General features: G+C 37.2%; 1 protein-coding gene across 1 annotated transcript in view; it reads right to left on the bottom strand.

The window, feature by feature from the left end:
- dcc (DCC netrin 1 receptor) overlaps window positions 1-20,909 on the bottom strand; it is a 168,090-nt gene that overhangs the window by 106,428 nt on the left and 40,753 nt on the right. Inside the window, exon 4 of the mRNA XM_056458908.1 lies at window positions 19,140-19,276. Coding sequence (XP_056314883.1) covers window positions 19,140-19,276 — 137 coding nt within the window. The remainder of the gene's footprint in view (window positions 1-19,139; window positions 19,277-20,909) is intronic.

Here is a 20,909-nt window from a genome sequence, read left to right as displayed (position 1 = left end):
GCTCATTTCAGCAGGAAAATTACCTATCGATCGGCTTCATCTCAATAATAGTCTGAGCGCTCGTCTTCAAAAGCCCACACTGATCAGACGGCCAGCTCCTGCATTACTGGAGTCTAATGGATCTGTGATGTTTGTCCACTTTAACCAGGAGAAATGACCGAGATGATGCAGAACGGCAGATGAAGAGCAAACAACAACAAGCTGAAGACTGAAGCAGATGATGATGTGCTCAACAGCCTGAAAACACGCTGTACAATTATATTAACATTCCGCTAGCTTTGGGCTAGTTTTAGAATAGTTTTGATTGGCAATTGGGTTAGTTTTGATAGGCAATTGGGCTAGTTTAGGATAGTTTTGATTGGCCATTGGGTTAGTTTTGGGCTAGTTTTAGAATAGTTTTGATTGGCAATTGGGTTAGTTTTGATAGGCAATTGGGCTAGTTTAGGATAGTTTTGATTGGCCATTGGGTTAGTTTTGGGTTAGTTTTGATTGGCCATTGGGCTAGTTTTGGGTTAGTTTTAAGATAGTTTTGATTCGCAATTGGGTTAGTTTTGATCGGCCATTTGGCTATTTTGATTGGCTATTGAGCTTGTTTTGGACTAGTTTTGATTAGCTATTGGTCTAGTTTTAAGCTAGTTTTGATTGGCCATTGAGTTAGTTTTTATTGGGTATTGGGATAGTTTTGATTGGCTATTGGGTTAGTTTTGGGGTTAGTTTTGATTATTCATTGGGCTAGTTTTGGGTTAGTTTTAAGATAGTTTTCATTCGCAATTGGGTTAGTTTTGATTGGCTATTGGGCTATTTTTGATTGGCTATTGAGCTTATTTTGGACTAGTTTTGATTGGCCATTGGTCTAGTTTTGGGTTAGTTTTAAGGTTTGAGAATAGTTTTAATCGGCCATTGGGTTAGTTTTGCAATTAGTTTTGATTGGCTATTGGGCTAGTTTCGGAGTTAGTTTTGATTGGCTTTTGGGCTAGTTTTGATGTTAGTTTTGATTGGCCATTGGGCTAGTTTTGATTGGTAATTGAGCTAGTTTTGATTGGCTCTTGGGTTAGTTTTGATTGGTGATTAGGCTAGTTTTGGGGTTAGGTTTGATTGGCTATTTAGCTTGTTTTGGGCTAGTTTTGATTGGCCAATTAGTTTTAATTGGCTATTGGGCTAGTTTTCATTGGCCATTGGGCTAGTTTTCATTGGCTATTGGTCTAGTTCTGGGCTAGTTTTAAGCTAGTTTAGATTGGCCATACGGTTAGTTTTGATTGGCTATTGATCTAGTTTTGATTGGCTATTGGGTTATTTTGGGGTTAGTTTTGATTGGCCATTGGGCTAGTTTTGGGTTAGCTTTAAGATAGTTTTGATTGGCAATTGGGTTAGTTTTGATCGGCTATTGGGTTAGTTTTGATTAACCATTTGGCTATTTTTGATTGGCTATTGAGCTTGTTTTGGACTAGTTTTGATTGGCTATTGGTCTAGTTTTAAGCTAGTTTTGATTGGCCATTGAGTTAGTTTTTATTGGGTATTGGGATAGTTTTGATTGGCTATTGGGTTAGTTTTGGGGTTAGTTTTGATTATCCATTGGGCTAGTTTTGGGTTAGTTTTAAGATAGTTATGATTCGCAATTGGATTAGTTTTGATTGGCTATAAGGTTAGTTTTGGGGTTAGTTTTGATTATCCATTGGGCTAGTTTTGGGTTAGTTTTACGGTTTGATTCGTATTTGGGTTAGTTTTGATTGGCTATTTGGCTAGTTTTGGGGTTAGTTTTGATTAACCATTTGGCTATTTTTGATTGGTTATTGAGCTTGTTTTGGACTAGTTTTGATTGGCTATTGGTCTAGTTTTAAGCTAGTTTTGATTGGCCATTGAGTTAGTTTTTATTGGGTATTGGGATAGTTTTGATTGGCTATTGGGTTAGTTTTGGGGTTAGTTTTGATTATTCATTGGGCTAGTTTTGGGTTAGTTTTAAGATAGTTTTCATTCGCAATTGGGTTAGTTTTGATTGGCTATTGGGCTATTTTTGATTGGCTATTGAGCTTATTTTGGACTAGTTTTGATTGGCCATTGGTCTAGTTTTGGGTTAGTTTTAAGGTTTGAGAATAGTTTTAATCGGCCATTGGGTTAGTTTTGCAATTAGTTTTGATTGGCTATTGGGCTAGTTTCGGAGTTAGTTTTGATTGGCTTTTGGGCTAGTTTTGATGTTAGTTTTGATTGGCCATTGGGCTAGTTTTGATTGGTAATTGAGCTAGTTTTGATTGGCTCTTGGGTTAGTTTTGATTGGTGATTAGGCTAGTTTTGGGGTTAGGTTTGATTGGCTATTTAGCTTGTTTTGGGCTAGTTTTGATTGGCCAATTAGTTTTAATTGGCTATTGGGCTAGTTTTCATTGGCCATTGGGCTAGTTTTCATTGGCTATTGGTCTAGTTCTGGGCTAGTTTTAAGCTAGTTTAGATTGGCCATACGGTTAGTTTTGATTGGCTATTGATCTAGTTTTGATTGGCTATTGGGTTATTTTGGGGTTAGTTTTGATTGGCCATTGGGCTAGTTTTGGGTTAGCTTTAAGATAGTTTTGATTGGCAATTGGGTTAGTTTTGATCGGCTATTGGGTTAGTTTTGATTAACCATTTGGCTATTTTTGATTGGCTATTGAGCTTGTTTTGGACTAGTTTTGATTGGCTATTGGTCTAGTTTTAAGCTAGTTTTGATTGGCCATTGAGTTAGTTTTTATTGGGTATTGGGATAGTTTTGATTGGCTATTGGGTTAGTTTTGGGGTTAGTTTTGATTATCCATTGGGCTAGTTTTGGGTTAGTTTTAAGATAGTTATGATTCGCAATTGGATTAGTTTTGATTGGCTATAAGGTTAGTTTTGGGGTTAGTTTTGATTATCCATTGGGCTAGTTTTGGGTTAGTTTTACGGTTTGATTCGTATTTGGGTTAGTTTTGATTGGCTATTTGGCTAGTTTTGGGGATAGTTTTGATTATCCATTGGGCTAGTTTTGATTATCCATTGGGCTAGTTTTAGGTTAGTTTTAAGGTTTGATTCGTATTTGAATTAGTTTTATTTGGCTATTGGGTTAGTTTTGGGGTTAGTTTTGATTAACCATTTGGCTAGTTTTGGGGTTAGTTTTGATTAACCATTTGGCTAGTTTTGACTGGCTATTGAGCTTGTTTTGGACTAGTCTTGATTGGCCATTGGTTTAGTTTTTATTGGCTATTGGGCTAGTTTTGGGCTAGCTTTAAGCTACTTTATGTTAGTTTTGAATGGCCACAGAGATCACTTTGATTGGCTATTAGGCTAGTTTTAATTAGCCATTGGGTTAGTTTTGGGCTAGTTTTGGTTAGCCATTGGGCAGGTTTGTTGTGAAAATCTGGCAACCCTGCCTGCCAATGCCCTGCTGAGCTACTATAACACCTATGCAGCTGCATTTTATTGGCCACTGGGTTAGTTTTAAGATAGCTGTGATTGGCCATTGGAATAGTATAAGCTAGTTTTGATTGGCAATAGGAGTATTGGTCTAGTTTTGATAATGTCCATTAGGGCTTGATTTGCAATAGTTTGATTTACAAATTGGGCTAGTTTTGATTGGCTATAGGGCAAGTTTTGGGCTAGCTTTGATTTGTCACTGGATTAGCTTTGATTGACTATTGGGCTAGTTTTGAGCTAGATTTGATTGGCTATTAGGCTGGTTTTTGGCTAGCTTTGATTGGTTATTGGGCTAGCTTTGACTGGCCACTCGATTAGCTTTGATTGGTCATTTGACTAGTGTTTAGCTAGTTTAATTGGCTTTTGGGCTAGCTTTAGACATGTTTTCATTGGCTTTTGGGTTATGTAATAGTTTTTCATGGCCACTGGGTTACTTTTAATTGAACATTGTGCTAGGTTTGGGATATCTGTAGTTATTCATAGGGCTAGTTTTAGTGCAGCTCTGATCGTCCATTGTGCTAGTTTTGGGATATTTGTAGTTTTCCATTGAGTTAGCTTTGACTGGGCATTGTGCAGGTTTATTGTGAAAACCTGGCAACCCTACAGACGCTCGCTGAGCTACTATAACACCTGTGCAGCAGCAGCTGTAGCACAGACGCCCCACTGAGCCTCTAAAATACATCCGTCCTGTGATTCTCTCTAAACCTGAATCAAAGGCAGACTAAAGCCCAGCGTGATCCACTAAGCATGCTTGATCAATATCCCGACACGAGCTCTCAGCGGCGCTTTGAACACGGCAGAAATGCAGACGCAGCACATGCAGGCCCGCGGCCATTCCCTTCCATCAAATTAATTACACCGCCGCCGTTCTACACCATTAGCTAAAGCGCTTTCTTCCCAACAATCGCACACACACAGACACACACGCAGAGCGGAAAGCGGCTGCTTTAATCTGCATGTCGGACGCGTCAGCATCGATACGTCATTAGCTGCATGTTTCTTTATCTGCGCTGTATTGCACTAATTAAGCACAAACGATTTCCATTAAAAGCAGGGCGTCTCTCCATCACCTGAGGCCATGAGCTCAAACACCAATTACAGTGGGTTAAAAACCAGCAAACATCTGCCATGATCCTCTCACACACAGCTGAACACCACAGACACACACACACACACACACACACACACACACACACACATCTAATATTACTGCGCAACATTTCCTTCAGTATGGGTTTAAAACGTTTTATGTTTAATATTCTGTTTTTTATCCTCATTTAGGTTCAAGTTGTAGTGTGTAGTTTCCTTATATTATTTTTTCTATTATTATCTGTCTCTCTCTAATATATACTTGTGGTTTAGGGGGCGTCACAGTGGCTCAGTGGTTAGCACTGTGACCTCACAGCAAGAAGATCACTGGTTCAAGTCTCGGCTGGATCAGTTGGTGTATCTGTGTGGAGTTTGCATGTTCTCCCCATGTTGGTGTGGGTTTCCTCCAGGTGCTCCGGTTTTCCCCACAGTCCAAACACATGAGCTATAGGGGAACTGATGAACTAAACTGGCTGTAGTGTATGAGAGTGTGTGTGAATGAGTGTGCATGGGTGTTTCCCAGTACTGGGTTGCAGCTGGAAAGGCTTCCACTGCGTAAAACATTCACTGGAATAGGTGGCGGTTCATTCCGCTGTGGTGACCCATGATAAATATGGGACAAACTGAAAATGAATGAATGAATGTTTAAGTAAATGTCTACTAATTTTCGTATCTTAATTTTAATTTGTTTTAATATGTTGTTGTAATGATTGCTGTATTACATATTTTATATAATTGTTCATTTGTATTGTTTAAAAGTATAATATACACTCACCGGCCACTTTATTAGGTACACCTCACTAGTACCAGGTTGGACCCCTTTTGCCTTCAGAACTGTCTTAATCCTTCATGTCAGAGATTCAACAAGCTACTGGAAATATTCCTCAGAGATTTTGCTCCATATTGACATGATAGCATCACACAGTTGCTGCAGATTTGTCGCTGCACATCCATGATGCCAATCTCCCGTTCCACCACATCCCAAAGGTGCTCTATTGGATTGAGCTCTGGAGACTGTGGAGGCCATTTGAGTACAGTGAACTCATTGTTATGTTCAAGTTATCCTGCTGGAAGTAGCCATCAGAAGATGGAGACACTGTGCTCATAAAGGGATGGACATGGTCAACAACAATACTCAGGTAGGCTGTGGTGTTGACACCATGCTCAATTGGTACTAATGGACCCAAAGTGTGCCAAGAGAATCTCCCCCACACCATTACACCACCACCAGCACACTGAACCGCTGATACAAGGCAGGATGGATCCATGCTTTCATGTTGTTGAGGCCAAATTGTGAGCCGAGCATCCGAATGTGTCAGCAGAAATGGAGACTCATCAGACCAGGCAACGTTTCTCCAATCTTCTATTGTCCAGTTTTGGTGAGCCTGTGTGAATTGTAGCCTCAGTTTCCTGTTCTTAGCTGACAGGAGCGGCACCCGGTGTGGTCTTCTGCTGCTGTAGCCCATCCTCCTCAAGGTTGGACGTGTTGTGTGTTCAGAGATGCTCTTCTGCAGACCTCGGTTGTAACGAGTGCTTATTTGAGTTACTGTTGCCTTTCTATCAGCTGGAACCAGTCTGGCCATTCTCCTCTGACCTCTGGCATCAACAAGGCATTTGCGCCCACAGAACTGCCGCTCACTGGATATTTCCTCTATTTTGGACCATTCTCTGTGAACCCTAGAGATGGTTGTGCGTGAAAATCCCAGTAGATCAGCAGTTTCTGAAATACTCAGAGCAGCCCATCTGGCACCAACAACCATGCCACGTTCAAAGTCTCTTAAATCCCCTTTCTTCCCCATTCTGATGCTCGCTTTGACCTGCAGCAGATCGTCTTGACCATGTCTACATGCCTAAATGCAGTGAGCTGCTGCCATGTGATTGGTTGATTAGACATTTGAGCAGTTGGACAGGTGTACCTAATAAAGTGGCCGGTGAGTGTATATGTGTACACAAACACACTAATTTTAAATGTTAATATTCTGTTCATATCTTCATTTTAGTTAAAGTTTCAGTGTGCAGATGTCATTTTCTCTCATTTATATACCTATAAATATCACACAAGAATTATATTCATCTACACACACACACACACACACACACACACACACACACACACACACACACACACACACACTTAAATGCAGCTGAGACTGATGGTGTTTGACTTGATGAGATCATGTCAGCGTCTACAGAGTCATTTATTCATGAATTAACACAAGGAGCAGGAACAATGGAGTGTAAACGCGTGCGCGCGCATGTGTGTGCGTGTGTGCGTGTGCGTGTGCGTGTGTGTGTGTGTGTGTGTGTGTGAAGTGATGATGAAGAGGATATTAGAGATGAAGATGGAGCTTCACACAGGTGAACACATGAGGCTCACATTTACATCACAAAAGGCGGAGAGAATAAAGAGTCCTGCTGGAGCCCATTCACACGGAGACACACACACACACACACACACACACACACATCTGCTGTGCCCATCTGTGTGTGTGTGTGTGTGTGTGTGTGTCTCAGGAGAGAGTCAGTGACAGCCTGTCGCGCTGCTGTTGACATTTAAACCCTACATGTTTCCCAGTGGACACGTGTGTGTGTGTGTGTGTGTGTGTGTGTGTGTGTGTGTGTGTGTGTGTGTGTGAGGCCTGTCACTGTTAAAGTGTGTTAAAGATTGTGATGTATGTCTCAGTAAGTGTTTGTGACCCTGTGTGTGTGTGACTGTGTATGAGTCTGACTGTATGTAAGCATGTGTTTGCATGCGTGTTTGTGTGTTAAAGAGTCTGTGAGTGTGTGTTTGTATGTTCATATGAAAATGTGTGTCTATGTGTGTGTGCGACTGTTTTTGTGTGTAAGTGAGTGTGTGTGTGCGTGTTTATATGTACAGTAAGTGTGTGCGACTGTTTTTGTGAGTAAGTGAGTGTGTGTGTGTGTGTGTGTGTGTGTGTTTATATGCAAGTGTGTGTGTGTGTGCGTTTGTGTGTGTGTGTGTGTGTTTATATGTACAGTAAGTGTGTGCGATTGTTTTTGTGTGTAAGTGTGTGTGTTTATATGTAAGTGTGTGTGTGTGTTTATATGTACAGTAAGTGTGTGCGACTGTTTTTGTGTGTAAGTGAGTGTGCGCGTGTGTTTATATGTAAGTATGTGTGTGTGTGTGTGTGTGTGTGTGTGTGTGCGTGCGTGTGTGTGTGTGTGTGTGTTTATATGTACAGTAAGTGTGTGCGACTGTTTTTGTGTGTAAGTGTGTGTGTGTAAGTGTGTTTATATGTAAGTGTGTGTGTGTGTTTATTTGTACAGTAAGTGTGTGCGACTGTTTTTGTGTGTAAGTGAGTGTGCGTGTGTGTTTATATGTAAGTGTGTGTGTGTGTGTGTGTTTATATGTAAGAGTGTGTGTGTGTGTGTGTGTGTGTGCGTGTGTGTGTGTGTGTTTATATGTACAGTAAGTGTGTGCGACTGTTTTTGTGTGTAAGTGTGTGTGTGTAAGTGTGTTTATATGTAAGTGTGTGTGTGTGTTTATTTGTACAGTAAGTGTGTGCGACTGTTTTTGTGTGTAAGTGAGTGTGCGTGTGAGTGTGTGTTTATATGTAAGTGTGTGTGTGTGTTTATTTGTACAGTAAGTGTGTGCGACTGTTTTTGTGTGTAAGTGAGTGTGCGTGTGTGTTTTATATGTAAGTGTGTGTGTGTGTGTGTGTGTGTGTTTATATGTAAGTGTGTGTGTGTGTGTGTGTGTGTGTGTGTGTGTGTGTGTGTTTATATGTACAGTAAGCGTGTGCGACTGTTTTTGTGTGTAAGTGAGTGTGCGTGTGAGTGTGTGTGTTTATATGTAAGTGTGTGTGTGTGTTTATTTGTACAGTAAGTGTGTGCGACTGTTTTTGTGTGTAAGTGTGTGTGTGTAAGTGTGTTTATATGCAAGTGTGTGTGTGTGTTTATTTGTACAGTAAGTGTGTGCGACTGTTTTTGCGTGTAAGTGAGTGTGTGTGTGTGTGTGTGTGTGTGTTTATATGTAAGTGTGTGTGTGTGTTTATACGTACAGTAAGTGTGTGCGAAAATTTTTGTGTGTAAGTGAGTGTGTGTGTGTGTGAGTGTGTGTGTTTATATGTAAGTGTGTGTGTGTGTGTGTGTGTGTTTATATGTACAGTAAGTGTGTGCGACTGTTTTTGTGAGTAAGTGTGTGTGTGTGACTGTGTGTTTATATGTAATGGTGAGTGTGTGTGTGTGAGTGTGTGTGTTTATATGTACAGTAAGTGTGTGCGAATATTTTTTGTAAGTGAGTGTGTGTGTGTGAGTGTGTGTGTTTATATGTAAGTGTGTGTGTGTGTTTATATGTACAGTAAGTGTGTGCGAATGTTTTTGTGAGTAAGTGTGTGTGTGTGTGAGTGTGTGTTTATATGTAAGGGTGAGTTTGTGTGTGTGTGTGTGTGTGTGTGTGTGTGTGTGTGTGTGTGTGTCTGTGTTTACGTGTGTGCCAGAGTGACAATGTTTGTGCATGTGTGTGTGTGTGCATGAGAATGTGTGTGTGTGCAGTGTGTGTGTGTGTGTGTGTCTGCACGTCTAGAAACTGGTTGTTATGACAATAAAAGCTCATTTCAGTTTGTATTGTCAAACAATAATGCATAATTTATGAATCTAGAGACAGCGAGGGCAGAAATCACCCATAATCCTCCACTCACGGGCATCAGGATTAGAACACACACACACTAATTACACACCACTGTTTACACCACAATAAACACACACACTCACACACCCAGGCGAGTGTGTGGAGAGCAGACTCATTTTCAGGATTGACAGAGCCTGGAGAGAACAGCACTCCTCTGACACTATCATCACGTCACATGTAGATGTGTTTACTGTCCATTTAAACCAGTTCAGGATATGACTTCTGTTAAATATATACAATAACAATACAAGAATATATAATATAATTAATAAAAGTATTTAAAATAAAAAGTAATTCAACTAAAACTGAAAAAAATACAATTAAAATTAAAAACTAAATTAAATTAAAAAAAATAAACAAATAAAATAAAATCAAATTAAATTAAATTAAATTAAATTAAACATAAATAAAAAAATTAAATTAAATTAAATTAAATTAAAAAATAAATAAACAAATAAAATGAAATAAAATAAAAAATTTAATGACAATTTAATTAAAAATTACATAAAATAAAATGTAATAAAAACTAAATAAAATAAAATAAAATCAAATTAAATTAATAATAAATAAACAAATAAAATAAAATAAAATAAAAAATAAATAAACAAATAAAATAAAATTAAATTAAATAAAAATTTAATTAAAAATAAAATAAAATAAACTAAAATAAAATTTAATTAAAAATAAATAAACAAATAAAATAAAATAAAATAAAATAAAATAAAATAAAATAAAATAAAATAAAATAAAATAAAATAAAATAAAATAAACAAATTTATCAGCGATTCATTTTTTCCCAAACCCTTCCTTGGCGCGAAGCTAACCTGTGCTGATTGGTCCGATGACCCAGTTTGTTGCGATTGGTCGACTGTGTTCAGCGTGAGACAGAGAGAAACGCCCACCATGGCTTATCAACAATATTGAAGTAGTCAGAGTGCAGAGTGTATGTGTGAGCATACCTGCTAACACTGCTGTTTTTCCTGGGAGTCTCCCGTATTTCAGACACATCTCCCGCCACCCTCCCATTATATTATTGATCCCAGAAAACTCCTGTAAATGCAAACCCCCTCAGCATTTTGGTACGGTCTGTGAAACCCCTGGCAGCTGCTCGAAATATGCGTGTAAGCCCAATGCAGGAGTGCAGTAAAGCAGTGCAGTTCAACACCAGCATATTGCTCTATTCTTCACCATCACACTCATTCAGTATTAATCCACACTGCAGCAAAAGCTGAACTATTCTAAACCTTAACCACTGCATGTGTGAAGGAACAGCTGACGGTGGCCATAGCAATGACGAACAGCAGAGGATCGCGAGCTCACAAACAAATTTAAATCCATAAAGAAGATTTTCAACGTGGTTTTAGGCATGATATGAGAATATAAAGAGTTAACCAGATACAGCACTCATCTCATCTCAATTCTAGAGCACTTTGAACCAACCATAATGGGTCCCAAAGTGCTGCACATAAAAACACATAACACACGCAAACATACAAGAAACCCAAGTACATAACCTCACAACACATGATTACAAGCTAAAGAAAATCAGAGTGTTTTCAGTGACCTCTGAAATGACCCAAGAGCTGGAGATGTTCTTATGGAGAGTCTTGGAGCTGCTACTGAAAAAGCTCTATCACCTGCACATTTCAAGCAGGATCGTGGAACTTGCAAATAGAGTCGAGCCTTAGAGCAAAGAGATCTCACAGGTTGTATATTAATTAGTGTAGATATATATATAACTCAGGGGTCAGGCCATGGAGGCATTTAAATACATACAGCAGTATTCTACTGAATTGTAAACTGGATTAGTGGCCAGTGTAGGGAAACCAGTACAGGTGTGATGTTTTATACCCAGCTGCAGTCGAGAGAGAGAGAGAGGCCTGACTCACACCCAGATACAATGTGTGCAATAATCCAGACGAGAAGAGATGAAGGCATGAACAACCTTCTCCAAATCACTGAAACAGAGGACAGACTTCAGCTTGGCAATATATTTAAGACAGAAGAAACTATTTTTGACAAACGCATTCATTTAAATTTGAGCTCAGAGTCAGAAATAACACCAAGACTTTACAGAGGAATGCATTTATCCAGGAAGCAATGAGTCTTGTGGGGCAATTAGTTGAGTTTTCCTGCTGAATATCCTGTAAAGCCCATTTGTTGGGTCATTAAATCATTTCCTAAGTTGGGTGAAGGACCTTTCGAACATCTGCGAAAGTATTGGTGGAAATCCTCAAATCAATTGATTCTCTCTTATCGTGATGGTATAAGCCATCGAGCCAGTTCAATGGGCAGACAATGTGCGCTTGACCAAGATTTCAGATTCAAACTCGTGTTGACCACTGCAATATGTCTGTGAGTTCCTTCAAATGACAGATTTGCCTTTAGAATCTGAACCTTTTTGACCAAGAACAATAAATTAATTTGGAGAAAGTTATTCGCTAACCAACACTTCACATCAGCCAAAGAATTAAACAAAGCCTGAAGGGAGGATGGATCCCCAGATTTTAAGGGGAGTAGATTTGAGAGTCATCAGCATATAGATGATAATTTATGCCATGCTTTTCCAAAAAAAAAAAAATCCTAACAGAAGTAAAGATACAAGTGACAAAACACAATTAAATACATAATGTGCAAGCTGGAGAAAACAAGGAGGCAATAATGGAGGAAGGAACTGATCCATGAAGTGTGTACTGTAAAGTTCCTGTCAAGCTCTGACAAAGTCCCATACATCAATAGTCTTTCCTGATCCTTCCTTTAATGAATCCCCCAGTATTGCATTAATAAGCAGAACGTTCACTCATTAATGTTCACTCATCTTCAGTCATGATTAGGGCCAGACGGAATCTGCAGAATTTTGGTCAAAATCTGTGGATTTCTGCTGAATTATTTTGGGAGTTTCATCACTAAAAACTGAATATATGAAATAAAAAATTATATCTTTTTGAACTTTTATTGAATGTTTAAAATGCAAATCCAGTTAGATTCACATTATTTGGTAAATAAAGCAAGTCTCTCATATAATATCTCTATTAAAGGACAGAGAATATGACTGTTCACACTGCACTGTACATTAATCAGATCAACATTTACATATTAGTCAATAATAGCACTGTAATTAAATTATAAACTGAATAAATATAGATTTACACACATTTACTGATGTCAATAAACAGAAATAATGATGAGCTAAAATCTGCAGAAATCTGTGGAAACTCTGCGTAATTCTGCGTGCCCAGATTCTGTGTGGGCCTAGTCATGATCAGTCCCACACACACCCGCTAGTGCTAGTGTCTGAAGGGAAAGGGGCATTCATGTTTTACCGGATGTGCCGCTTCATATTTGGTATTGTTTCATGTCAACGTTGATACAAAGAGGAAAAAGATCCAGACGAACGACGAATCATTTATTCAACTCTGAGTCGACTCTTTTATTAAAGAGTCAATAGTTTTAATCACGATGGGCTTTCAGATTTAACCCTCAGCTGGATGTGTTCATCACTCACTGCATAGAGGGTCGATTCCAAAAACCCCTAATAGGGACTCTTTAAAACATAAATAAAACTAATTAAATAATAAATTAATAATAAAATAAAATCAACAATTGAATTAAATATAAAAAATAAATAAAACATATTTAAAAAATAATGAAATAAAATAAAAACAAATCACACTGAATTTGGTTTATCTGCTGATCCTCTGGAGAAAACATGTGCACACACACGCACACACACACACACACACACACACACACACACGCGCACGCGCACACACACGCGCACACACACACACACACACACACACACACACACACACACGCACACGCACACAGACACACGCACACACACGCACACACACACACACGCTTCAGTTTAATCTGTGAATGGATCAGGATTAAGGCTCTTGTCACCTTTATAAATCTGTTTTAGGAAATTTCTCATGTTCATCTTCATCAAACTGCAGCTCAGAGCGCATTAAACTCTCCAATCACACTGGATAAACCTGTCTGAGGGAGTTATTCTTCATGACCTCTGCCTGACACACACTCACACACATCTACATAAGAATCTCACATGCACACACACATACATACATACAAACAAACACGCGCACACACACACACACACACACACACACACACACACACACACACACGCACACACACGCACACGCACGCACACGCACGCACACACACGCACGCACGCACGCACACACACGCACACATACATACACACACACACACACACACACCATTAATCAGGCTGTTAAAGGCTAATGAGAGCTGTTATGAGGGAAAATAACAAACATTCATTATCTCACACACACACACACACTTAATATACAACACTTCAAGAGCCCTAATGAGTCTGCACAGACAGCTAGTGGAACAGGACAGAGCCCGCAGTATTGATATAAACATAATTTTAGAAAAGCTTTAGACTGATATTCAGCACTTTCAGTTGATTTTACAGACGTCTGTCTTATTCTGTGCTATTATTATAGTTATTTAGTGTACACTATTAATCTGCAGTACTGACTGAGTGATGTCCAAATATTGAGTTCATCAGTTCCCCTATAGCGCATGTGTTTGGACTGTGGGGGAAACCGGAGCACCCGGAGGAAACCCACACCAACACAGGGAGAACATGCAAACTCCACACAGAAATGCCAATGGACCCAGCCGGGACTCGAACCAGCGACCTTCCTGCTGTGAGGTGACAGTAAAACACCACTGAGCCACCGTGTCACCCATTTACCCTGACTGATTTCTTATTTTTGTGTGTGTTCGTCACACTTCAACGCTTCAGATCATCAAACTAAGGTAAATATCAGTCACAGATAACACAAGCGAACACACTACGCAGAGCTGCTGTGTGCAAAAGTGTTTAAAAACGGCACGCTGTGTTTACTTGTCTTACCTTTGACTGTCTATTTTTCATTATCCAAGGTATTTATTTTTACCTGCTCTTTTAAAACTGCTTCACAAAGATATATAGCATATATAAATGAGTGTGTGTGTAGTCTGTGCTGAAAACAAGAACAAATATCTGCCAACCGAGTGTAGAAATTAATTAGATTTCCTTTTAAAGTCAGTATATTTTTCTGACCCCATTAGCAGAGCTGTCTTCTTGTTTTAATCATAAACTCAATAAATGTAAGATCTTTCAAAAGCAAGCCTTTAATATTAATACTTTTGCTTTAGATCTCAGTGCGGTGACCTAACCTAATGTTCCTCGAGGAGAGCAAATCAAGAGATAATCTGATTAGCTGAAATAACATGATATATTTATTCCTCATCATCCTCCCTGAGAACAGACGTCTGGAGAGCCCAGAGAAAGCTAAGCGCTAAAATACACATTAGCCTTCTAAAATTACAATGTTGACGAACCAATTAAAAGTTTCTGATGACACACACACACACACACACACACACACACACACTCATGTTTAATTAGAGGAATGGCAGGTGCGATGTAAAATAACTGTATACGTGACAATTTCCTACACTCCATCTGCTGAGTCTCTGCTCACTGCTGTCTGAGGGCACTCAGTAGTGTGCAGCCAACAGAGAGAAGAGCAGTCAGATGATGCCTGGGAGAGTGGGGGCTCAGTGGAGATCAGGACACATGACCTTTATGAAAACTGCAAGATCTCTCAACCCAGAAAACATCAGGACTACACTACCCACAATACACCACAGCACATTCCCATTATATGAAACATTGTATTCATATATAGTGGATAGTAGTAAGCTATAACCACCCTTTCTGCTTGGGTTAGAGTGATCATATTGGGGTGTAATTTTGCTGATTTTACACACACATGCACACATATGAGCTGAAACACTGCTGATACTTGTAGAATATATTATATAGTAGCATAATAAAACAGCATAGTATACATTTTAGTTAACCAGTCTATCAAATAAACTTAGCAAATTGATCAGTCATTCAATGAATGAGCAACGAATGAATCAACAAACCCACCAACCAAGCAACAAACCAAGCAACCAAATCAAATCAATAAACGAATTAATGAATCAATGAGCAAACCAATCAATCAACCAATCAGTACATCAATCAACTAAGGAATCAAACAAACTGTTTATTCAATCAATGAATAAAAGAATCAATAAATGAATGAATGAATGAATCAATCAATCAATCAATCAATCAACCAATCAGTCAGAGAATGAATGAATCAATCAATGAATGAATGAATGAATGAATGAATGAATGAATCAATCAATCAATCAATCAATCAATCAACCCATTTAATGACTCAATGAAAGAATTAATAAACCAATAAACTAATCAATTAACCAATATGTGAATTATTCAACTAATAAATCAAACAAACAGATCAATCAGTCAGTCAGTCAGTCAGTCAGTGAATGAATAAATGAACCAATCAATCAATAAAAATCAAATGAATTAATTAATCAGTCAATGAGTGAATCAATAAATGAATTAATGAATCAATTAACCAACCAATCAGTAAATTAATCAACTAATCAATTAATTAAACAAACAAACAGATCAATCAATCAATCAACTAGTCAGCGAATGGATGGATGGATGGATGAACAAATGAAAGAATGAACGAACGAACGAACTAATCAATCAAATCAATCAATCAAAATCAAATGAATCAATCAATCAGTCAATTCATGAATCAATGCATGAATGAATTAATGAATCAAGCAACTATTCAATCAAATACACAAACAAACTGATCAATCAATCAATCAATCAGTCAGCCAATGAATGAATGATTTAATGAATCAATGAACCAATCAATCAACCAATCAGTGAATCAATGTACTAATCAATCAAGCAAACAATCAAATCGAGCAAATTGATCAATCAGTCAGTCAGTCAGTCAGTCAAGTGAATGAATGAATAAATAAATGAATGAATCAATGAATGAATGAATCAATCAATCAATCAAGCGGTGCAGTGATGTGATGTCTCTGGTGGAGGAGTGCTTCAGAGTGTGTTTCTGAGCATCTTCATCTGCTGTGTGTGTGTGTGTGTGTGTGTGTGTGTGTGCGTGTGTGTGTGTGTGTGCGTGTGTGTGTGTGTGTGTGTGTGTGTGTTTAAAGCGTTCAGGGATAATCTTTGCCTCTACTGCTGAAACTCTAGAGAAACTCCTGTTTGTTGATCTGATTCTGATTTCCATCATTTTCATCTTGTTTTCAGAGTTTCTGCATTTGATCAGCGGCTCTTTGAGGATCAGCCTTCTGTTCTCCTGTTTATTCTCCATCCGTCTGAATATTCAGCGCTGTTACCTCAGGTTTACTGCTGTTACCTCAGATTTACTGCTGATTTACTGCTTCTGTAACGTCAGTGAATCGATCAGTAAAGTCAGATCGTTTATGTTCCAGGTTCTGATTGGCTGCTGGTAAACACACCCTTTCCTGATGCTCAAATCGGATTGAAGTTTTAAACTAACAATAAAACCCAGATAAAACTATAACTGAAAGCAGCACGGCCCAATAAAACACACTCCACAGTTAAAGAATTACTTACATAAATGATATAAAGGCAATTCTTCCTCTTTCAATATCTATAAACGGCAAAGTCTTGTTCTGCCGGATGAAAGATTGTGTTTTAATCATAAGAAGCGGATGATTTTTTTAAGTCTACTAGAGAATGTGCCGAAAGCAGAACGGCTGATCTCCGCAGACGAGGCCGTGGCTTCAATTAAGCACACACCTCCGGCGGTAAAAAAGAAAAAGAGAAGCGCTTTCTGAAGATGAAGATGAAGCCGTTCCTCAGAGACCATCACAGCGAACATCTCCGACAAAATCAAGAGAGTTCAGGAGGAATATCATTCACTTTAAGAGCTTTCATCATGTCAGAAACACTGCTGAAAACTGCAGCCTTCTGCTATATTCACGTATCCATCATCAGTGCATTGGTGTGAATCCAGAAGCGTTTTCTATGCAATGATATACAACAAATAGATTTACAATAAAGGGAATGCATTATTAATGTAAAATAATGCAGAATGCTTAAATATGATCTGATTCTGTTACTAAATGTTCAACTTTAAAGCATAACAGAGATGACAGCAATATAGTTGATGGAAACAAAGTTGATGATAAAAGAGTTTACAATAATAGAGTTCATGGTAACAGAGTTGACGATAACAGAGTTGACGATAACAGAGTTGACGATAACAGTGTTGATGATAACAGAGTTGATGATAACAGAGTTGATGATAACAAAATTGACGATAACAGAGTTGACAATAATAGAGTTCATGGTAACAGAGTTGATGATAACAGAGTTGAAGACAATAGAGTTGATGATAAAGTTGATGATGATAACAGAGTTGATGATAACAGAGTTGACAATAATAGAGTTCATGGTAACAGAGTTGACGATAACAGTGTTGATGATAACAGAGTTGATGATAACAGAGTTGAAGACAATAGAGTTGATGATAAAGTTGATGATAACAGAGTTGATGATAAAGTTGATGGTAAGGTAACAGAGTTGACGGAATCGTAATAGTTAATGATAATAATGTTGGCGATAATACAGCTCATGGTAACAGAGTTGATGGAATGGTAACACCTGACGATAATAAAGTTTATGGTAACAGAGTTGATGGAATGGTAATAGCTGACAATAATAGAGTTCATGGTAACAGAGTTGACGGAATGGTAATAGTGGACGATAATAGTTCATGGTAGCAGAGTTGACGGAATGGTAATAGCTGACGATAATAGAGTTGATGGTAACAGAATTGACCGAATGGTAATAGTTGATGATAATAAAGTTTATGGTAACATAGTTGATGGTGCGGTAACAGAGTTGACGGAATGATAATAGCTGACGATAATAGAGTTTAAGGTAACAGAATTGACGGAATGGTAATAGTTGATGATAATAGAGTTCAAGGTTACAGAGTTGACGGAATGGTAATAGTTGACGATAATAAAGTTTAAGGTAACAGAGTTGATGGAATAGTAATAGTTGATGATAATAGAGTTCAAGGTTACAGAGTTGATGGAATGGTAATAGTTGACGATAATAAAGTTTATGGTAACAGAGTTGATGGAATAGTAATAGTTGACATTAATAGAGTTCATGGTAACAGAGTTGACGGAATGGTAATAGTTGACATTAATAGAGTTCATGGTAACAGAGTTGACGGAATGGTAATAGTTGACGATAATAAAGTTTATGGTAACATAGTTGATGGTGCGGTAACAGAGTTGACGGAATGGTAATAGTTTATGATAATAAAATTCATGGTAACAGAGTTGACGGAATGGTAATAGTTTATGATAATAAAATTCATGGTAACAGAGTTGACGGAATGGTAATAGTTTATGATAATAAAGTTCATGGTAACAGTTGATGATAACAGAGTTGACGGATAACAGAGTTGACACTAACAGAGTTGATGGTATGGTAACTGTTTGATAATAACAGTGTTCATGGTAACAGAGTTGACGGGACCAGAGTTGACAGCATGGTAATAGTTGATGATAATAGAGTTAATGGTAACAGAGTTTACAGTAACAGAGTTGACTATATATTAACAAGTAAAAGAGTTAATGGTAACAGTTAAAAATAAGCAAGTTGAGAATAAGAAATTTGACAATAACAAAGTTATCAGTATAGTAACTGGGTTGACGATAATAAAATTCAAGGTAAAAGAGTTGATGATAACAGAGTTGATGGTATGGTAACCAAGTTGAGGATAATAGAATTCAAGGCTACTGCTGATGATAACGGAGTTTCTAACATGCAGGTGATTTGAACTGTTTACGATCAAATAAATGCAGCTTTGGTGAATATACCTTCTCCAAAAAAAAGATCAAAACATGTCAGTATTTTCAAACCATTTGACTAGTAAAGCACATATAATACACATATCATATAATCCAGTGTGTACAGATTGAGCGTGTGTCTGTGTGTATGATGAGAAAATGATGAGTTTTGAGTAATTATTTCAGCTTTACTCACCCAGTACAGCGAGCTCGCAGGACGCAGAGATATTCTGCTGTTTGTTGTGAGCGACGCAGGTGTAGATTCCCGAATCATCATCTGTGACGCTGCTGATCAACAGGTTACTGCCGCTCAGGAGAGAGTATTTCTTAGAGCTGATAGAAAAACACACATCATCAGAAACACACAAACATGATTTGATTAGATTACAATAAATTTGATTAGATTACATTTGATTAGATTACATTTGATATGATTAGATTAGAATAGATTACATTAGATTACATGCAATTCTATTTGCTAGATTACATTAGATTTGATTAGATTACATTCAATTTGATATAGTAAGATTACAATTGATTCGAATTGATTACATTAGATTATGTTCGATTCGATTACATTTGATGAGATTAGATAGCATGTAATTGAATTAGACTACATACAATTCAATTAGATTACATTTGATTAGATTACATTAGATTCAATTAGATTAGATTAGATGCAATTCGAGAAGATTAGATTTAATTTGATTCAACAGCATTTTGTTCGGTTAAATTATACTTGATTGAAGAAGATTACACTTGATTCAGTTAGATTACCTTAGATTACATTCGACGATTAGATTACATTTGAATAGATCACATTAGATTAGACAACTTTATATTAGATTACATTTGATTTTGATCACATTTGCTTAGATTACATTTGATTATGCTACATTTGATTAGACAACATTCAATTAGATTACATTTGATCAGACTACATTTGATCAGACTACATTTGATTAGATTACATTTGAGTTGATTACATTTGATTAGATTACATTCCATTAGATAACTTTCGATTAGATTACATTTGATTTTGATCACATTTGATTAGATTACATTTGATTAGACTACATTTGATTAGACTATATTCGATTAGATTACATTTGATCAGACTACATTTGATCAGATTACATTTGATCAGATTACATTTGAGTTGATTACATTTGATCAGACTACATTTGATCAGGTAACATTTGAGTTGATTACATTTGAGTTGATTACATTTGATCAGACTACATTTGATCAGGTAACATTTGAGTTGATTACATTTGAGTTGATTACATTTGATTAAACTACATTTGATTAGATTGCATTTGATTAGACTACATTTGATTAGATTACATTTGATCAGATTACATTTGATCAGATTACATTTGAGTTGATTACATTTGAGTTGATTACATTTGATTAGACTACGTTTGATTTGATAACATTTGATTTGATTACATTCGATTAGATTACATTTGATTTTGATCACATTTGATTTGATTACATTTGATTAGATTACATTTGATTTTGATCACATTTGATTAGATTACATTTGATTAGATTACATTCGATTAGATTACATTCGATTAGATTACATTTGATCAGATTACATTTGATCAGATTACATTTGAGTTGATTACATTTGAGTTGATTACATTTGATTAGACTACGTTTGATTTGATAACATTTGATTTGATTACATTCGATTAGATTACATTTGATTTTGATCACATTTGATTTGATTACATTTGATTAGATTACATTTGATTAGATTACATTCGATTAGATTACATTCGATTAGATTACATTTGATCAGATTACATTTGATCAGATTACATTTGAGTTGATTACATTTGAGTTGATTACATTTGATTAGACTACGTTTGATTTGATAACATTTGATTTGATTACATTCGATTAGATTACATTTGATTTTGATCACATTTGATTTGATTACATTTGATTAGATTAC

Source organism: Danio aesculapii, chromosome 5 (assembly GCF_903798145.1).
Source record: "Danio aesculapii chromosome 5, fDanAes4.1, whole genome shotgun sequence".
Classification (NCBI taxonomy): domain Eukaryota; kingdom Metazoa; phylum Chordata; class Actinopteri; order Cypriniformes; family Danionidae; genus Danio; species Danio aesculapii.
Note: the sequence above shows the minus strand (reverse complement) of the source record. Positions and strands in the feature narration are given on the sequence as shown.